General features: G+C 34.7%; 1 protein-coding gene across 1 annotated transcript in view; it reads left to right on the forward strand.

Annotated features, from left to right (window-relative positions):
* Positions 1-20,828, forward strand: part of COL21A1 (collagen type XXI alpha 1 chain) — a 244,132-nt gene that overhangs the window by 200,239 nt on the left and 23,065 nt on the right. Inside the window, exons 18-22 of the mRNA XM_036765998.1 lie at positions 8,366-8,410; positions 9,486-9,539; positions 12,555-12,608; positions 17,172-17,225; positions 20,194-20,265. Coding sequence (XP_036621893.1) covers positions 8,366-8,410; positions 9,486-9,539; positions 12,555-12,608; positions 17,172-17,225; positions 20,194-20,265 — 279 coding nt within the window. The remainder of the gene's footprint in view (positions 1-8,365; positions 8,411-9,485; positions 9,540-12,554; positions 12,609-17,171; positions 17,226-20,193; positions 20,266-20,828) is intronic.

The raw sequence follows: 20,828 nt of genomic DNA on the forward strand, positions 1-20,828 counted from the left end.
GGCACTAATGATGAAAATGAGAAAAGCAGCCAGACCAAATCAAGTACACACAAAAGAAAGCCATTTTGTAAGTAAGACAATCTTGAGAGTCTAGAAACTATCAAGCGTCATTCTTTCATTTGATCATCTAATCCACCATCATATAAGTTAGAGAACTAAGGAAAGAACTCATTTCTACTCATTCCTACACTGCCTCTTATGTGATAATAAATCATTTTTAACATTCTAAACATTTATGTTTTTCTTGCTGGAAAACGGTTCTACCTTTGACGAGGCCAGTCTCTGACTTAAAAAAAAAGTCATATCATGTATGATATTAGTTGCTGAACAATGCTCCATAACTAGAAAATCACTTTTCTTCCTATGCAATCTTTATTACTGCTGCCAATATATTTAAGTGTCATAATGATGATGTCTCCAATGGGAAGAAATTTTACTCATCTGAAAAATTACTGTGGATCATGAGTTACTTTTTGTTTGAATTATTTTACATGAGAAAATTTCAGGTTCAGTTTCATGCAGGCTGAGCTTCTTAGGCCACACACACAAAAAAAAAAAAACTATGCAATAATTCTATCTATCATTTCTTTAGATCCTCTCCATCACTGCAACCTTTTTCCTCTTCTTTCACTGGACTAACCCAGAGAAAATATTGGAGCAATAAGACTGGTAATTTTCTTATTAAATATTTGCTGCAAATACTTGTGTTTTGGTTTTCTTTAAGTCTGGCAGCTAGTATTTTGGGAAGTTATTTCTGCTTTTACTGAACTTACCATAAGAGGCCTGCTATAATTGGCTCTTAGTGCAAATTGAAAGAAAAAAAAACAATCCTTTAGATGTTATATAGATGTGAATATACATATATATTTAATTTAATGCCTTCCAAAATAGTAAACATGTTTGATTTTTTTCAGTAAAACAAATCTTTTAGGAAACTTCTATATAAATGATATTCAGAACAAATAAGGAAATGTAAAAGTTCTGTTTTAATACTTAAAAGTGGTGGTTGTGAATTTTTTTAAATTGAATTACCACAAAAACAATAACAAGGAGAAGCTCTGGGCAGCTGAAGTCAGAAAGTAGGTACTGGGGTACCTTCGAGGGATAAGAGAAAGGAAAGAAAGGGAATATAGTCAAAAGAACAATTAGTGGGACAGATTCGCAAACTAATTTGAATTTCTCCATAATTTCTTTTCCTGGGGGGTCCTAAATAACTTCTCTTAAAATATAGGGTCCATAACAAAGGATTTAAATTAAAGTTGTTGTTATTTAATTGTTTCAGTTATCTCTAACTCTTTGCGACCGTATTGGAAGTTTTCTTAGCAAAGAAACTGGAGTGATTTGCCATTTCCTTCTCCAGGTCATTTTACAGATGTAGAACTGAGGCCAACAGGATTAAGTGACTTGTACAGGGTCACACAGCTAGTAAGTGTCTGAGGATATGTCTGAACTCATGAAGATGAGTCTTCCTGCCTCTAGACCAGATACTCTATCCATTGCCCCTACAAAGGGAATTTAGCCTTGATCATTTAAAATGAGTATAAATAACTTAATATAATTTCTTTGAACTATTAATCAAAACTATCATGGCTAAGAAATGAGCTAATCATATGACAAGAGAAATGGAGCATCAGTCTAAATAGATATTTGGTATACACAAAATGTCACCATGTCCATCTGTAGGGAATTAATAGGATACATGGAGAGGAATCACACTTAGAAGAGAAGTTGTGGGTAGGCGTCTAGTTGGATAATTGGAGGGAATATCCATGTTGATAAGATCATAGGTATATCAGTTATACTGGAATGTAAAAACACTCTTCGTGTGAGATCCTTGTTCAGTGACCAGAACCAAAATATTAATCAAATCATGATCATTCCATTTTGGTAACTTTGTTTATTTCAACATGTTTTTATCAAGTTCCTAGCAAATACTAAGTGACACAAAAGACTCTAATTTAAATACATTTTATGTGACTTAAAGGAGACAGGATTTTTTGTTACTTAAGTTCATGGATCATACATGTAGAGCTGGAATAGACCTTAGTGGCCATCTGGGCTAACTCTCTCATTATACAGATGAGGAAACTGAGGGAAGTTAAAATGACTTACTTGGAGTTACATGGGTAAGATGGAACAGAGATGGTGCTCTTTCCCTGTGTCACACCACCCTTTGAATAAGTTTTACAATCCCTGCCTAGGTGGTTAATGCCATACTATATATACTACTATATATGGTTAATACCAAGTAGCATAATACTATTCTATTACTGTGCTACAAGATTAGAATTTTGAAACCATCCTACCATCATGTAAATGTTTCAACAAATCAAATCAATTTTAATATAATTAGTGAATTGTATTATTAAAATAAAAACAACCCAAACTAAATTGCAGACATAAGGTATTTCTGTTATTAGAAAACATAATGTGATATTTCATCTTTTCCAAGTTTCATGAATTTATTTCCTTTGCATAACAAGTGTCCAAATAAAAGGTGTGAGTTCTTCCTCCTTGATTTTAATATTTCATTTTAATCACAATTATTACTCAAAAAGAGGTTAAAGCAGGCTCTAAAAGAAATTACAGCTTAAAAGTAAGGTCAGTCCCTAATGACACAAATATTGCTTTTTCCACAATAAACATTCTTTTTGTCAAACTCAAAAGGAAGCTAAAGAACCAGAGAGAAAAAAAGCTCTTGTAAAATATTTAGTTGCTTAAACATAACCACACAAATTGATAATAAAGTCACAAACAGTTTATTTGGAAAATGTTTTTTTTTTTCTGTAAGAAGTAAGTGATTTATTATTTGGATAAACAAGCCATTAACTTTCAAATGATGTTTTGACTACTGTGAAATTGACAACGTTGTCATAAATCTGTAAACAGAGTAGATGTACAAGAAAAAGATATGAATTGTACTTTTATTAAAATAATAAACGCTGAAAGTTTATAGTTGTTAAAATTATTTTTGGCATCACCCTATTTCTCAGTCCCACCCAAAGAAACATCACTTACGACAAAAAAAAACGATTTTAAAAAGCACTTTTGCAAAAATACCAACCCATAAATCAGCTCCTGATATCATATGTCATGTTCCATATTTATAGTTTGCCCCTCCCTTGCAAAGAATGGAAGGAGGTGCATTTTTATAGTTCTTTCAAGATTCAGCTTGGTTATTATAAATAACTGTGTTCAGTTTTGCTCTTTTTTACTTTCTTTCTAATTATGTTGTTGTCATCATTCTGTATGTTGTTTTCCTGGTTCTGATTATTTCATTTTATATCAATTCACACTAATCTACCATGCCTCCCTATAGTCTTCATATCCATCATTGAGCATTAAAATTTCATCACATTCATGCACCAAAATTTAGTTCTTTTCCAATCAGTGGGCATGTTCCCAATGTTTTGCAACTACAAAAAAATGTTGAGTATTTTGGGATATATTAGACCTTTCTATTTTTGATATGTTGGGTTTATGCCTAGCAATGGGTCAAAGGGTGTAGACATTTTAGTCCCTTTCTTACATAATTCCAAATTATCAGCCAGCCAATAAGCACTTATTAAGCATCTACTATGTGGTGAGCACCATGCTAAGTGCTGAAGAAAAGGAAAGACAAAAGACAGTCACTACTCTCAAGAAGCTTATGGTCTAATTAGGAAGACAGCATGAAAACTATGAATAAGTAACATATATACAGAATAAAATGGATATAGCCAACAGAGGGAAGGCACCAGAATTAAACAGGATCTAGGAAAAGGCTCACATAGAAAGAAGGCTTTTGGCTAGGACTTGGAGAAAGCCAGGAAACCAGGAGGCAGAGAGGAGAAGGGAGAGAATTCTAGATTTGGGGAATAGCCTGTGAAAATGCCTAGAGTCTGGAGATGGAGAGTCAGTATTGAGGCTGATTGATAACCCTACTGACAGTCTATTTGCCTGCTTGTATTTCTAGAACTCCCCCAACATTGACTATTTTCATCTTTTATCCTCTTTACCAATTGTCTGAATGTGTGAAATTGCAAAATCTTTTACTACTTCCATGGTCATAGTGTTGTGTCTGTTTTAATTAAAATTTTTAATGGACAACCTTCATGATGGAGGTAGGTACCTCTATCTTTAATGACCATTGAATTAGTATGATTTTTATACTTCACATTCCTCTGCAAAATTACTTACTTGAGCTGTTGTGAAGTTGACTCATGTTTCTTAGCTTTATAGTTTATAGTGGCTGTTGAATATAAAATTAGCACTTGGTTTCTAGAAAGGGTAATGAAGATAATGAGAAAATAATTATTGTGGATCCAGACAATTCTTCCTTATAAGAAAATGTTTATTTTAGCCTAATGTATTGACATTTCTTTTTTTGTTTTCAGGAGAATTTAACAGATGTATCATGCTCTTCATTATATAATTATATCCCCTTTTATTTATATGTCTTCAAAAGTTATTTTTGAATTCATAATATTAATCACTTCTTATGGTGCAGTAATATGGACTTCTGCTATTTTAAAGTATCTGACAGTAAGGAAAAGTGCTTTGTTGTTTTTACCTCATAATAAATTTTATTGCCTATGTCATATTTTTGAGTACTCTTGTGTTGTTTTATTCTCTAATTGTTTAATGGATGTAAGCCCCAAACTCTTCACCTTGATTATTAACTACTTGAGATGTCTTTTATACCTTTTACATTTGTCACAGAACCTAGCATAGAACTATGATATTGTTGTTGTTTTCTTTTTGGTTCATACCTGTGGTATTTTGTATGAGGTTAAAGAACTATTGTGGTAAGTTTCTCCACCAATGTAACTCCTCCTTAAATTGTTTCTTTATTTTTTATTATTCCAAAATTTGACAAACATCAACACACATGAGCATTTCCATTTGCACAGAAGCACAAAAAGATGATTGACATGGATACATGAGTCTCTACTTTGAATTTATAGTAAATTCAGTACAGTTGAAAACTGTCACTCTTCCCCTCTGAGGAAGTGGGTAGACTGCTTCATCATTTATTCTGTGAAGTCATGGTAGGGTATTAATTGCTTGGAATATTTGTCTTTCAAAATAATGTTTTTACAGCATTGTATTTATTATATAAAATGCTGTCCTGATTCTCTTCAATTCACTTTTGATGAGTTCTTATAAGCATTCACATGTTTATTTGTATTCATTCCTTTCATCATTTTTACAGCACAATAATTTTCCAATGTATTCATATATCACAAGTTTTTTAGCCATTCTCCTTGCCTTATTTTCTATCCTCTTCACCTTCTAGTATGCCACATAGGATTTTCTTAATAAATGCTTTATAACTATACATAGAGAGAGTTGTCTAGGACACTGAAAGGTTAATTGACTTGCTATTCATCAAGCAGCTAGGATGTGTCAGAGATAGGATTTGAACTCATCCCTTCCTTAGTCCTAGGACATCCCTCTATCCACTGTACCAAACTACATCTCTCTGTGGTAATATAATATTCAATAAATATTTACCAAAGTGAATTAATTTTTTATATAATTTTAAGTTCCAGAACTGACTATCATTCTATACACCTTTGTACTTTAGACTGTTTTGATATAAAGAATATTAAGCTTTATTATCATACTTATGAAGTCAAGTTATAGAAATCAAATTAATAATGAGTAAATAGTGTATTAGGAGGCAAGATATCTTTTGTGATGTTACAAGTTCTAGGACTGTTTGGTTTACTTCGGCTCATTTCATCATTTTGCAATGACATGATGCTTGATGCATAGTTAGTCCTTGTGTCTTGACTTATTATTAAAACGATTAAACTCCTTTAGAAAGACACATTTTGTAAATTATAAAGTACATTTTCAGGATATGTCTAGATTAAAAATTCAGAAATACAAAATAGTATTAATCACTTGAACAGCAGAGCATATCAGCATAAAAGGAAAATATGTTCATCAAATAGAAAGGTTACTGTCATTGTTTGTATTATGTTTATACCATTATGTGTATATGTAAAATCAGTAGTCGATTGTGCCCTATAATTTTTTCCATCAATTAATGTGTGAAGTTTCACCTTGTGTTCCATAGGCTACCATTTATTGACAAGACTGTAAGCTGCAGGTTCTGAAAATTTTACATCATACAAGGCAATGTTTGAAGTCATCTAGCCAATTCCTTCCTTTTATACATGAGGAAACTGAGGTCCAGAAAAGTTAAGTCAGTTGTGTAAGGTTACACATATAGTGATCAGCGGAGTAGGGACTAATGCTCTTTCCATACTCAATCACATTGTCACCCTTTGAAATTGGTAATTCATATCTTTTTTGTTTTGTTTTGCTTACAAGACAGATGAAATGTGTTCTCTATGTTTATATTGCCAATAGCCTCTTTTTGTGGAAAAAGATTACTATATTTTGTGAAAACGATTGAGTTTAGTACCTTCATTTGAATAAGCAATTCAAGTCAATATGGAGACAGTGCTTTAGTTCAAATTATATGGTTAATTTCAGATAAGGTCGATAGAATAGAAGACCATATCAGCTTATTAAGTTTGTACTTTGAGCATGATGAGATGAATTAGATCTCCTAAACATAAATGAACTTGCACCATTTGTTATGAACAGTTAAAATATACTGTAATGTAAATATATACTTCTAATGTTATCATTTTAGTTTGTTCCAAGATGACCTGTAAATTCTTTCAGTTGGAATTTCATTTTCTATGTTTGGATGGTCTGGGCAATTCTCTTCTCTTATTTTCTTCATTATGCTATTAAATTTTTTTTTGCATTTGTTTTTTTTGTCATGTTATGTTCTTTTGGGAGACCTATGAGCCTTAGGTTATCTCTATGCCTTCTGTCTTAAAGAATTGTGTGTTTTACTTACATAGTGAGAATGTTTTCTCTTAATGCTATTGTTCATTGCTTTTCTTTTTCTAGGTCGTCCTTCACTTGTTTTTGCATTCCCGATCTATGGTCCTTTCTTTTGTTCCTTTGGTGAAACTTGCCACTGCAGATTCAATTTTTTCTGTTCTGCTAATTATTATTATTATTATTTGTGCAGGACATAAATTTTTTCTCATGATTCTCACTTCTCTTTTAAATCATTCAGAAACATTATGTTATAGTTCCATGTTCTCTTCAAATTCCACAGGTTCTTCTGTCTCATCAAGTGTTGGATCATTTTCTTTCATTTTGCAGTATTTATTCATGAAGCCTAAACTCATTTACTAGATCTGGAGGCCATTTGTTGATTCATCTGTTTATTTCAAGAGTCTTTGAGTTTTCTTCATCTTGAAATCTTTGGTACTTTTAGTCTGCCTCTTCCCATTTTCTGTATCACTCACTTCCTGACTCCTTCCCCTCTGATTGTAGTTTCCTTGGGGGCTAGATCTAAAAGTGTCTTAGCCTCCTGGCATGCTGGGTAATCCATGGTTCAATAGCCTAGATCTCTGCCTTAAATGACTTCTGGGTGGTCAGAAATGGCCCAACCTGTATGCTGTGCTCTTTCCCTCAGACTTGGTAGAATTCTGCACAACCTCCTACATGCTACCAGTGTCCTGTCTTACTGATCTGTCCCATTCCCTATATTCTTCATTCTCTGGCCCAGAATCAGAAGTTCAGAACTTTGCAGGCCTGTTTGCCCTGGCACTGGCAGTTCAGAACTTTGCACCATTCCTTCTCTCAGGTTGTAGCCCACAGTGGAATTTTGCTCCTGAAAGGCTGTGGTCAATCTGGCTGTTGAGGCCCGAATAAACTTCTGTATCCTGGAGCTAGGGTTTCCACAGCACTGGAAAAAGGGAGAAAAGGATGGAGTGTGGGTATGAGTTTTGTTGTAGGCTTGTTTTGAGTCTTTGGGTCTGCTAGTACAGCCTTTTTGGTTGAGTAGGAGAGGGGAAGAGGTACCAAGTGAGGTCAGAATCAGTAGGCTGTAATTCATTGGTATTTTTTAAACCTTTTGGATTCTGGTTGCCCTAAAAACATGAAGACAGCTTAAATCGCTTTATTTTTGGTACAAAACTTTTGTTTTAGAAAGGTTCGAGAGGTCATGTGGATCAGACAAAATGTCTTGTTGCTCACAGGATCCAGAAATCTTACTTTGAATAAGGAACTGAGATGATATTGCTTACATTTCTTTTTCATTTAGCTTGCATCTTAATGACCCACAGGTTAGCCTACTGACATATGGTTGCTGGACCCTAAGTGGTCTTAATTTTTTATAATATCTTTTCTTGCAAAATTGAATTTTCTTAAATTGACTTTTGTTTTAAGAATTATGACATGAGGTAGAAGTGTTGCTATTTATATTATGCTTTTGAAACTGCCCTCAGCACAATACTATATTGCCTAGAAAAGGTGATACATTTTTAAATGTTTGCTTTTTTAGGGAATTCCTGGATTTCCTGGAAGCCAAGGGTTAATGGGACAAAAGGTGAGTATTGATTAGTTTCGAAAGATCTTGTCTACTTAAATAAATGGGGAGGAATATATTTCTTGTATTTATGTGATATATATATATATATATATATATATATATATATATATATATATATATATATATATAATATATATACATATACATATGTGTGTATTCCATGATATTAAATGACTTCTGTATTAAATATTTTTATCAACATAATTGATTTTTAAATTTAGCTTCAGATACTTCTAGGTAATACCTTAGTGTGTTTCTTTGTCTATTTGTGTTTTCCTAAAGATCCTTACCTCTTCCTAATGAATGGTTTCCCACTCCTGATTTCTTTCTGTCCCTTTCTCTAAGATATTTTTAGCACTTCATCCTTCTTTAGTAAAAAAAAAAAGTGGGGGGAATGTTGATTCACCTCTGTTTTCCCTTGTCAACATTTTCTCAAGTTCCCTCTGGCCCTCCGTTTTGCCCAGCTCTTTACAGTGAGAAACTAAAAGGAATGAATTAGTGAGCAAAAAAGCATTTATTAAGCACTTACTTTGTGCCAATCATACTGCAAAGTGTTGAGACTACAGATGCAAAAGAAAAGACAATCTCACATCTTCAGTTTGCTTATATTCTAATTGGGAGAAACAGTACATGAAAGAGAGTGTTCGTCAGGAATAGATATGTTGGTCCAAACAGAGTCAGAATGAGTGCAGTCATGAAGGAGTTCAAGAAACAATGAAAAGGTTGATTAAGTCATGTTCCAAAATTGGGGGATGGGCATGGGAAGAGAAATGGCAAGGGGACTGATGTTGCTGTGGAGGGGATGGCCAAACAGTATGGGTTAAGTCAAATGTGACTTACTTGATCTTTACTGAAATAAACTTGGAGAGAGAATCACCAATGAGGACAACTTGAGCCCCATGGCAGAAACACTCCAGGTTGGAAATAAATGGAAGCTATCTACATCCAACTGGCATTTCATCGTTTTTCCCCTCTCTAAAGAAAAAAAAATACTGGGAAAGATGTCCTCAAAAGGGAAATGTTAATAATTATTTTCATTGAAGTTTTTAATTTGATCTACCTTTAATTTTAGGGAGAAATTGGACTTCCTGGACCACAAGGAAAGAAAGGAGCACCTGGGTTAAATGTATGTTGATATAATTTTTTAAAGTAATTACTGTGTTACGTTGTGTAACGGTGGATGCCATAGGTAATTTAAGATGAAAACAATTTAGCTACTTATTTAAAATATCTAATGTCACAGAAAGGCATTTTATAATATAGAGAGACAAAATAGAGCCAATTTATGACATATTTGACAGAACTTAGGTAGAAACAAAACTGACTTGGAAACTCAGAAAGTTTGACTTCTCTGTTTTTCTCACTACGCCACCCCCCCCACCTCCACTTCCTTGTTAAGTTTGTCCCCTTATTGGACATAGTAGGAAGACCTAGAATGATCCCTAACCTTTTGGGATTTATGATACCCTAGACCCTTTTTGATATCAGGGAGACTTACAGGGTGTCCCAAAAGTTTTTGTTCAGTTTTAAGCTATGAAGCTAAAAACTACACTAACACTTCTGGGATACCCTATATAAACAGATTAAGGTTTTAAAGCTAGAAGGTGCTTAGAGAACATTCAGTTTAATGCTCTATTTTTTTAACCAAGGGAAGCAAGGCCCAGAAAGATGTAGTGACATCCAAGTCATGTAGTTAATAAGTACCACAGCCAAGTTTTGAACCGACTGTCTGACTTGAATGTCAATGTCAGACCGAATGTCTGACATGTCATATCCCCTATATCACCAAGTAGATGAAAGTATAAAAAAGAAGTAAAAGAGGGGAAAAATACAACAGAGAAAAAAAAATACAACAGAGTGACAGCTTGGAATCACTGAGTTTGAAGTAGGGCTTCAACTAATGACCAATTTTGCAAATGACATTTTGAACCACCAACTAGCAGATGAGCTGTGCTAGATCGGTGTGTTTGCCACTGCCTTCTGAGGCTTGACTAAAAAGCTAGTTCAAGGGTGGGAAGTATACTCTAACATCCCATAATAGGCTTGCGTGTGAAATAGGACAGTGTCTGCCTGTGAGTAGACACAGTTACAGAATTTCAGTGATTCTCAGCCCTGGTTTTGGCATTCCAGTGCGACATTCTAATTATCCCAAAGGACAAAATTAATTTTAATTAACTTCAATTTTAAAAATATAAACACACCCACCCAGTATATGGCATTGTTGCATGGCAGCAGGGGGAGGAGGGTTGGGAGAGAGAAAGGGACAGAAAATAAGCAGATGATAATAATACAGTTTCCAGAAGGCTTTGTTAGAACCAACTACTATGCCTGTTTCCATAAAGACTTAATAAAGGGCAGCTGTTAGGAAGCAGGTATGATGAAAGGATCACTGGAACAGGAATTAGAAGCTCCGCCCTTCTAATCTCAGCTTCATCACTGGCTAACAATGGCCTTGAGCTGCTTCTCCTTTCAAACATTACAAACCAACAATCTATAATATGAGGGGATTGGATAAATCTGTCTCCAAAGTCCCTTGAAGCTTAAATGATCTATGTTTGTGCTTGGTTTTTCCTATGAAAAATGTAGGCCAACCACTTAATCTTCTCAGCCCAATCTATATAGGTAGATTAGAAATAGGAATTCTCTGAATTCAGTCAATTAATCAAGAAACATTTATTAAATGCCTACTACATGCCAGGCACTGTGCTAATCACTGGAATCAAGGATTGACAGCATTCATAGTGAAGGCTTCTAGACCAACCTCTCCTGATTTGCCAATCAAGAAGACTGAGTTCCAATACCCTGCTAAAGTTTTTTGAAAATTTCTTTTGGAATTGCCAAGGATGGAAAGCACAAATTCATTGCAATGTTGAAATTAATGAAAATCATATGGAATGTATGAATCTATAAAGATTCCTAAACTTATTGCTAAAAATGTTGATTTTAGCCTACAAATTCTTTTATCTGCAATTTAGTATCTCATTAAAGCTAATTGGTTTCGTATTTTGTATTTTATGACTTTTATTAATTTCACAAGCCTTAAAAATGCATCAGATGTTCTGCTTACTGGAAAATGTGGTTTTTGGTAGATTTCATTTATGAGTGAATATTGAGGTTTTTTCCCCCCAAAAATGTCAATTCAATTTTTGAGTGTGTGTGTGGGGGGGTGGGTATTGTAAGAAGAATACCTTTTTAAAGATGGATTATTTCTCACTGAGTTCTTCTGTAAAGGAATGAAAAAGAAACACACCTGATTATTTGTCTCAATGGCCAAATTAATAATGAAAAAGAAAAATATGAAAGGCAGAGTAATATAGTGGAAAGTAGGCCATCTTTGGGACCAACAAAAACAGGTTTCAAGTCTACTTACTCACACTGGCTATGTGACCACTGAACCTCTCATAGCTGTAGGCATCCCCTTAATACTTTAAATTGCTGAGAAAGAACTGCAGACCTTCTATAGTGGAAGTAGGAGGTAGGAATTTTTAAATCAGTGAAAACACAGGTCTGTTCCTTCTACTAAATATTAAACTTTGACTATCTTTTTCAGTGATTCCCAACATTGTGCCTTTATGAGATCAATTAGTAGAATTTTATGTTCCCCTATTATTCTAACAGCCTAAGGGGCACCTCAACACACTTAGCTGGGGTGGATTGTGTTATTGTGACAAAGGAACTATTAATGTCATTATTTTAATTGAATAGCTTTCTTGTTTTAAATGGCATAATTAATACAAAGGATGGCTACTATATAGCTTGAAACAGATTTTGTTTTTCTTCCTGGCATAATGTTTTACTTGGAGGAAATAAGGGGAATTTCTCCTGGTGAAACAACCTTATTCTTATCACCAAGAAGAGGAAGATGGAATAATATGTAAACAACCTTTTCTTTACAATCTTCCCTATGTCAAGTAATGGGTATCATTAGTTAACTTTTTTATCAAAGTCTGGAATTGATCAGTGGTCAGCTTTTCTACAGTAAAAATGAGATTTTCAATCATTCTTTTAGTCTCTGTTGGAAGATACTTTTAGGGGGCAGAAAAGGGATGGGGTTTCTCCAAATGTTTGAATTGAAACCTTTCATTTTATTAAGCTTGAAACATAAGTTGTTTTCTAGAGAATTCACTTTTAAAAATTGCAGGGTTTAATGGGACATGATGGATCACCTGGTCAGCCTGGAACACCTGGATTGAAAGTAAGCTAAAATTTATTTAGTAAACATGGAATCTCATGTAACCAGGCTTAATATTTTAATTGTCTCTTCACTATCTAAGACATCTTGGATATTAATGATTTCCATAAGTAATATAAAGAGGTTTTCTTTTCTTCCATTTCCTGCCCTGTCCTGTCCTATCCTGTCCTTTCCTCTCTTTTCCTCTCCTCCCCTCTTCCCTTCTCTTCTCTCAGTGAACAATCATTTATTAAAAGTTTGCTATGGCCAGGAGCCATGCCAGGGACTGGAGATACAAAAAAAGCAAAAACAGTCAGGAATACCACTGTAGCAGCCTCTTTTATTTATTCAAGCTGATCATAGGATCTAGTCAAGTAAGAATGCTTTCCAATATGACTGGGAGCACAGCTGCACATATAGGTCGGAATTGAGGAAACTATATTTAATCAACATTGTTCAGTCATTTCAGCCATGTCCAATTCTTTGTGGCAAAGAGTTGGCAAAGATATTGGAGTGTTTGCCATTTCCTTCTCCAACTGTTTTTACAGATAAAGAACCATAGGAAACAGGGTTAAGTGATTTGCCCAGGGTTGCACAGTTAGTAAGTGTCTGAGGCTGGAGTTAAACTCAGGTCTTCCTGATTGCAGGCTGGGCATTCTATCTGTTGCGCCATAATCATTTGATAAGCACATTTTGAAACTAACTGCCTAAGGCAAGTGATGGACATTCTTTGTTTGGAATTGTTCAAATGTATATCAAAATTCACCAGTCCTGAACCTACCTGTGAGGAAAATGAACTGTTGCTGACTTTCAGGGATGAATTAATTCTTACGATTCCCTTGAATCCTATCAATTTTTAGGAGACATGCTCCCCAGCCCTGGAGCTTTCCTGGGTTCATTGGCTCTGATTATCTGGCACATATTACTGATGCAGTGTCTGAAATATATCAGCATGGTCTTAAAAGTCAATGAAAGAAATAACATGCTTTCCCAGAAAAGCAGGCCAGTTTATTTCTTACTCTTTTCTAGAATTAGGCAACATTTTATGTGCTTTGAAAATGCGTTTAATTTTAATACTCAATTGTACCCATTTTTCACATGGCATGCATACTTTTTTATGGATTGACCCTACTTAACAGCTCAAAAATGTATATCTTAACAACTGAATCAAATTTTAAACATCACAATTTAAGAGAACTCTACCATGAATTACAAATGTAAGTTAAGAACTCTTTTCTGAAATGAAAGTTAATTTCATTAATTCATTAATTTCATTTAGAAATTTTGATTTTTCGATTTTGATATTTTCTTTAAATGAGGCACAAGTCACAATTGCATGTCTAGGGGACACCTCTTATGACAGAATATTTGGTAATGAGTTTTCTTTATTTTTCCTACTTAACATAAATACATCCTGGCACTTGCTTTGCATAAAAATAAACTATGAAGAAATGAATAATTGGACTTATTCTGTCATATCTCTTGGATGAAGAAAAAAAAAGAGAATGAGGTCTAATTAGAATAGGCAACCAATAAACTAATATTTTCTTTAGGCATAATAAACAAATGAGTCTTGATTCTTTTCATTAGCATAGGGATGACTTGTATGGTGTGAACAATGAATGCATTGCTAATTTGGGGAGGAGAGGTAAAGCCTATACCCTGGGTGGGGAGCTTGTAGTCTCGAGGCTGCATGTGGCCCTCTAGGTCTTCCAGTGCAGCCCTTTGACTGAATCCAAACTTCACAGAACAAATTTGTTTGTTGGCCTTGAGGCTGCAGGTTCCCCACCCCTGGCCTAGACCTACTGATTTCTGATGCCTTGTTTTCCATTGTCTTCTAGAAGGCTATTAATAGTAAATGAGGTGATTAGATCTCAAATTGGGATGTTGGACTTTCTTAGTGGAGAGAAGGGGATAGAATGTGTGAGATATTGCAAATATAGAATCAAACTAGACTGCAAAGTATTAGATACATGAACTTAATGGAGGAAGAGTCAAGTTTTACTTCAAAATTAAGAATATTGATGACTGAGAGTATGGTAATGCCCTCAGCATGAGTAGGAAAGTTATCAGGCAGGTACGCTTTATGGGAGAAAATGATGAGATCCATTTAAAAAAAAAATATTGGGATTGAGATTTCAGTGGGACATCCTAGGGGAGATATCCAGCATACAATCAAGGTAGAACTGAAATTCAAGACAGAAGTTAAGAATGTGTTTGTCTGCATATGTGTCAGTGCACACACACATGTACACATGTACATGCATATATGTATACACATGTTTATATTTTATATATACATAATTATTTATATTGCATTGCCATGTACAACATATTAATTCAGTTAGTATATATGCATACACATACATGTATGCATACACAATGCATGTATGGAGTCATTTATGTTGAAATGATAATTGAACTAATGGGAACTAGTCGCCAAGGGTAAGAGGGCAGAGGAAGATGAGAAAAGAGTCCGTGACAAAGCTTTGGAAAGTACTTATGTCTGGATGAATTATCACTGGAAGTGACTGAGAGGGAGGCATTATACAGGAAGGATCAGTGTTCAAAGGTAGTTGATGAAACACACACGTCACCACTTGACACAGATGTGATAGATTAAAGATTCAGAAGGACACATGCATTTTCAAACACTGTCAATGTGTGGATTTGCTTTGCTGGACTATACATATATGTTAAAAGGAAGGGCTTCTCTTTTGTGTTTGAGGGGAGGTAGGGTAAGTTAATGGATAGTAATAAAAACAAAAACAATAAAAGAACATCATTAAAACATTTTTAAATGCACAGAATACAACAGAAAGAAAGTATGGAAATTGAAACAAATACTTAGGGGAATTCTTAGTACTTTGCTAAATTTTCTCTGTGTGTATCCATATGTTTATCATAGATGTTCTTATCTACCAGAGATCAAATCATGTGGCCTAAAACATGAATGATGCATAAAAACTGTTTCGATGTAAAAGCCTGGTATGATATTTTTGTCATCTAATATGATAGTTTGTCTTGTTCCCTCTAAGCATATAATTATCCTATTGTATCTCTAGATTATGCCCCCTAGGTCTTTTACCTGTCATAAAGGGTCCCTGTAACTTATGAATTAGAATGGGCTAGAGGTTATCTTATTACAAATTATCTTCTGAAAGAATTGTAGAAAATACATTTTTATTTGAAGAGGCAATATGGCATGCTGGAAAAAAGAGCTAGGTTCAAGTTTTACCCCAGACGCATATTATATATGTGACCTTGGGCCAGTGATTTTACCTCTCTGTGCTCTAGACTGGTGGTTTCAAACTCAAATAGAAACCTAATGCCCCATATTGACTTAGAAAACCACAGCTTAACATTATGTACAATGCATTGTATTTCTATTTATTTTGTTAAACATTTCCCAATTACATATTAATCTAGTTTAGCAGAGCTTGAGAGTTTGGCTAGTGGTTTGGGAGAGTTTGACACCTCTGCTATAGATAAATAACTCAATAAGCAACAGAGAAGGTGCTGCTCCTTGTTGGTAGGGGCAGTGTTCTCTCTTGGGAGTTTCCTCTTCCAAAGTGAAGTCATCCTGTTTCTATGCTATATTTGAAGAAAATGTGAATCCCTTTCATTATATTGAAAATAACATTGATGTTATTCTGGAGGAAGGTCATTAGTGAAGTATCCCTTGAAAAACCTAGGTAGGTCTTGCTCTTTTGAGCATTTATAGAAATTACTTGGAAAAAAAGCATCAGTGGCATGCGTAGTGACTTTTCAGGTAACACTAAATTAGGAGAAATAGCTTATATTTTTGATGATAGAAGTAGGATCCATTAAAACCCTAATAGACTAAAATTGTGGAGCCTATCTAGTAAGATGAAATTTCATAAGTGTATACTTATGTACATGGGTTCAAGTAATCAAACAAGTTTAGGAAAGGAAAAGAAATATGACTCGAAAGCAAATTTGTGAGAATGAAAGACTTAACGTGTCTAGTGTAGACAGTATTGGCCTAAATTATATGCTTAGAGAGAATAGGAAAAATCACCATATTAGATGACAAGAGTATCAAACTGGGCTTTTATGTTATGCAACAGTTGTGCTTTAGGCCACATAAGTGAACAGTGTGATAAGGAATATGAGAAAGCTAATTCAATCTGAGTTTGTACTAACACAATGTCCAGAGAGAAAGGTAATAGTCCCATTGTAGTTTGCTTAGGTGAACCAATATTCAGAGTATTATTGTCAGTTCTGAGTGAAACACTTTAGGGTTAGAGGTGTTGACAAGCTATAGTCGTTGCAGAGAGAATCCTGGATGAGGAGGGAAACAAAACCCTTTTAAACCAGCAGTTTTGAAAACAGATTGTTGGAAATTATAAAAGCCTTATTTTAGAGTGATTCAGAAATGTGAAGCCCTCCCAAATTGAATAATATTCAATTCAACTTCTGTGTTTTCATGTTTGAAACAATCATTTCAAACAGATCTTTAAGTACCTTTGGTTAATATGCATGACAAAAGTTTATCACTCCAACTTTAAACAAACAAACAAACAAGGCAAAAAACCACAGCCCTTCTTGCTATTCTATTAACAGGGAAATAAAGGTGAACCTGGAATTCAAGGAATATCGGGGTCTCCTGGGATCAAGGTAATTTTGGTTTTGGTTAATTTGGAAATGCTCCAGAGTGAATCATAATGAGGAATGTCATTTTCTTCTATTTATTAAATAAAGAAGGATTTAATGTGATGAATGATAAAAGGTTTTCCTTTTTTTATAAGTGCATGGAATCAATCAGTATAGCTATTATGAATACAAACTAAACAAATAGCCATAACCAATATGGGGTAACTTTGCTTCACTTTTGATTATTTACCATTATCTGCATAATGGCAAACATGACACCATTGACCCATTATTAGCAGTGATGTACTTTCAAGCTGTTTTTCCAAATAGCATTGATTGTTTGCTTTTGCTGGTCCACCCGTAGTCTCTTCCCATGCCACTGGAAACAACAGGAGTGCACTTAGGATTGCACAGGTCAGGCTGATCCAGGATTAAATTTGTAGAAGGCTAAGACATGGTAGTTATTTTTATTTTCCCCACATCAAGTGGTGGGCTCTCACTGTTTATTATGGGGACACTTGGATCACATTAGAAAACAATCAGTCCATTGACAAGTTTATTATGTGCTAGGCAATTTGCTAAATTCTGGGGATACAAAAAAAATAAGCAACAGCAAGTATTTTTCATAGCCCAAAGACCTCTCCATGGGCTTTCTAATGGGCATCAGCTTCCTGGATACACAAAAGTGGAAGTTGAAGATCCCAGGAATGGGCACACTCTAGGCCTGGTTCCATTGCTATAAAGATAGTTGTGCAGAATATAATTGTCATTTAAACTTATGCAGTTGAATATCCTGGAGACGGTACAGGGTGATTTCCCTTATGTTCTAAATATATGATGCAGTAGAAAAAAAAAAAAACAAAAACAAAACTGAATTTGGAGGTAGAGGACATGGGATCACATCCTAGCTTTGCTCTTTATCACCTGCTTGAGCTTGGAAAATCATAGCCTTTCTGGACCTCAGTTTTCCTTGTTGGAAAATGAAGTAGTTGGGTTATATTACTTCTAGAATATCTTCTAGCTCTATTTCCATGGTGCTATAATCCTATAACTTGTCAAAAGATATAAATATAACATATGGTGAGAAGCAAAGAATATGTCCCATAAGGTGATTTAAATGGCTCTTTATGGTCAGAAAGAGAATTATTGCCCTTTTAATGATGGAAAAGCATTCAAAGATCAGGGCTGGGGGAAATACATTTTAAAATTGAGTTATATGACTCCCCCTAGCCTGAATGTCAATTTAATAATGGCAGTATGGGAGAAAAAAATAATTACATAGAGCAAAGAAATTTGGTAGTAAAGAGAAATAGGCTAGTGTACAATAATATTAACATATTCTCTGAATACACAAAACATTTATAATGTAACTACTGTGTTCCAGGACTTTTGTCTATTCACTCTAAGAGATACAGAAATGATTATAATAGATCACTGACCTCAAAGCAATCACAGTCTATAGGAACAATGGTATAATCAGAAATAAATAATGAAAAATAAAATATGCTAAGTTACTAAGAAAAGTATAAAATATAAGAAGGTTCAGAGGAAGGTGAAGTGTCTTCCAGATGGGAGAGCCAGAGTTAGTTTCACAAAGGAGGTGACATTTGAATATAGCAACAAGATCTAACAGAGAGAGCAAACAATGGATCTGGAGTAAAAGTTGTTATTCAATTGTTTTTATGTCGTGTCTCTTCATGACCCCATTTGGGGTTTTCTTGGCAAAGATACTGGAGTGGTTTGCCATTTCCTTCTCCAGTTAATTTTACAGATGAGGAAACTGAGGCAAGCAGGCTTAAGTGACTTGCCCAAGGTTATACAACTAGTAATTATCTGAGGCCAGATTTAAACTCAGGAAGAGGAGTCTTCCTGACTCCAGACTAGCACTCTATCTACTGAGCCACCAAGCTGCCCCAGGACCTGCACTCTAACTCTGACCTTTATTCCATTTGTGAACTTGTACAAATCATTTAACTTCCTTAGGTCTCAGTTTCCTTATTTGTAGAATGAAGAAATTAGAGCACATGGTTTGTAAGTTACCTTTTATTTCCCGGTCTACAACACATATAAACAATAAACTTGAAGATTTTCAGTAAGTAGCACATTTATGTAGTAAGCTTTGCAAGACACTTGATATACATTATCTCCAATGAGGGAGAAGTCTGAGCAGAACTGCCAAAAAAGTGTGACGTATCTAAGAAAACATGTAAAATTTAAGCAACAATAAAAAGTCAACAAGTCAACAATACACATTTATTAAACATTTACTATGGCTGAAGTTCCCTGCTAAGAGCTGGGGATGTGAAGAAAGGCAAAGGCAGTCTGAGCTCTCAAGGAGCTCATATTTTGAGGTACAAAGGTATAAAATGCTTCAGGCAGCCAACAGCTATAGTTTCACGAGTGAGGGTTCTCCGTAAAAAGAAACAAATAAATCCTTCAAAATTGGTTGATAGCCTTCATGAGGTTTTCTGTACATTTAGCACAGATAAACAAACAACTACATGGTTGGCAATGTTTTGATGATAGCCCTTTCCACATTTTGCTATGTTAGTGCTTGAATGGCAGTATTTTCGTCAGACCCATATTTCAAGGCCGTACAATTGTATATGGCAGGACCTGTCTGGCTTTGTCTGCCAATGACCTATGGCCACTTCGAAGCCTTAATAACACATCACTTCAGGATTTTAGTGGAGAAAAGATTTTTTTAAAAACTGATAATAATAAAGTAGATTAAGCATTTATTATTGGTAAGTCATAAATAATTGAGATGAGAATTTCAGTTGACTAAGAGAAACAGACATAAGAAAATACAATTCTAACTTCATTTGACTTTCTGAACATAGGTAATATCTACAACATGGACATCAGCTACTTTGAAAGACCTAATATGTGAATGCCATGTTCCAGATATTAGTATTTTGAGGAAAGGCAGTTTTTGGACTGATTGCATCTAGCAAATCAATGGTATTCATGGAATCATTCTATTTCCTAGGGAGAACAAGGAGTACCAGGCCCCCCAGGAGAATCAGGATACCCAGGCCTACCTGGGACACCAGGGAAAAAGGTATGTATTTAGGGTGATTTCTTTTTAGTAAATTCTTTTCATGAATCTTTTTAAATTCATGAAAGTAATATCATTAGAATATAACATGGTTATTTTTGAGAATTTATTGTGTGCTTTGTTTTTTTTTTAAAGAAAGCATTTATTTTGTCTCCTGACACTCTCCCATAAAGAAGGGAGAAAGAAAAGAAGGAAGGAGGGAGGGAGACCTCCTAACAAATATGTGTAGTCATGCTAAGCATGTTCTCTCATCAGCCATGTCTAAAGGTGTACGTTTCCTTCTGCACCTTGAGTCCGTGATCCTCCTGTCAATAAGTGGGCAGCGTATTTCCTTAGGCTCTCTGTGATTTAAGTTTGTTACTGCATTGTTCAGAACTCTTAAGCCATTCAATGTCGTTGTTCTTTACAATATTGTTGCCATTTTCTAAATCCCCAGTTATGCTCACTTCACTTTATATCGATTCATATATATCTTCCCAGTTACTTCTGAAATAGTCATATTGTTTCTTATTGTATAATAAAAGATATTCCAGTATACACATGTGCCATGAATTGTATAGCTATTT

This window comes from Trichosurus vulpecula, chromosome 7, assembly GCF_011100635.1.
Source record: "Trichosurus vulpecula isolate mTriVul1 chromosome 7, mTriVul1.pri, whole genome shotgun sequence".
NCBI classification, from domain to species: Eukaryota; Metazoa; Chordata; class Mammalia; order Diprotodontia; family Phalangeridae; genus Trichosurus; species Trichosurus vulpecula.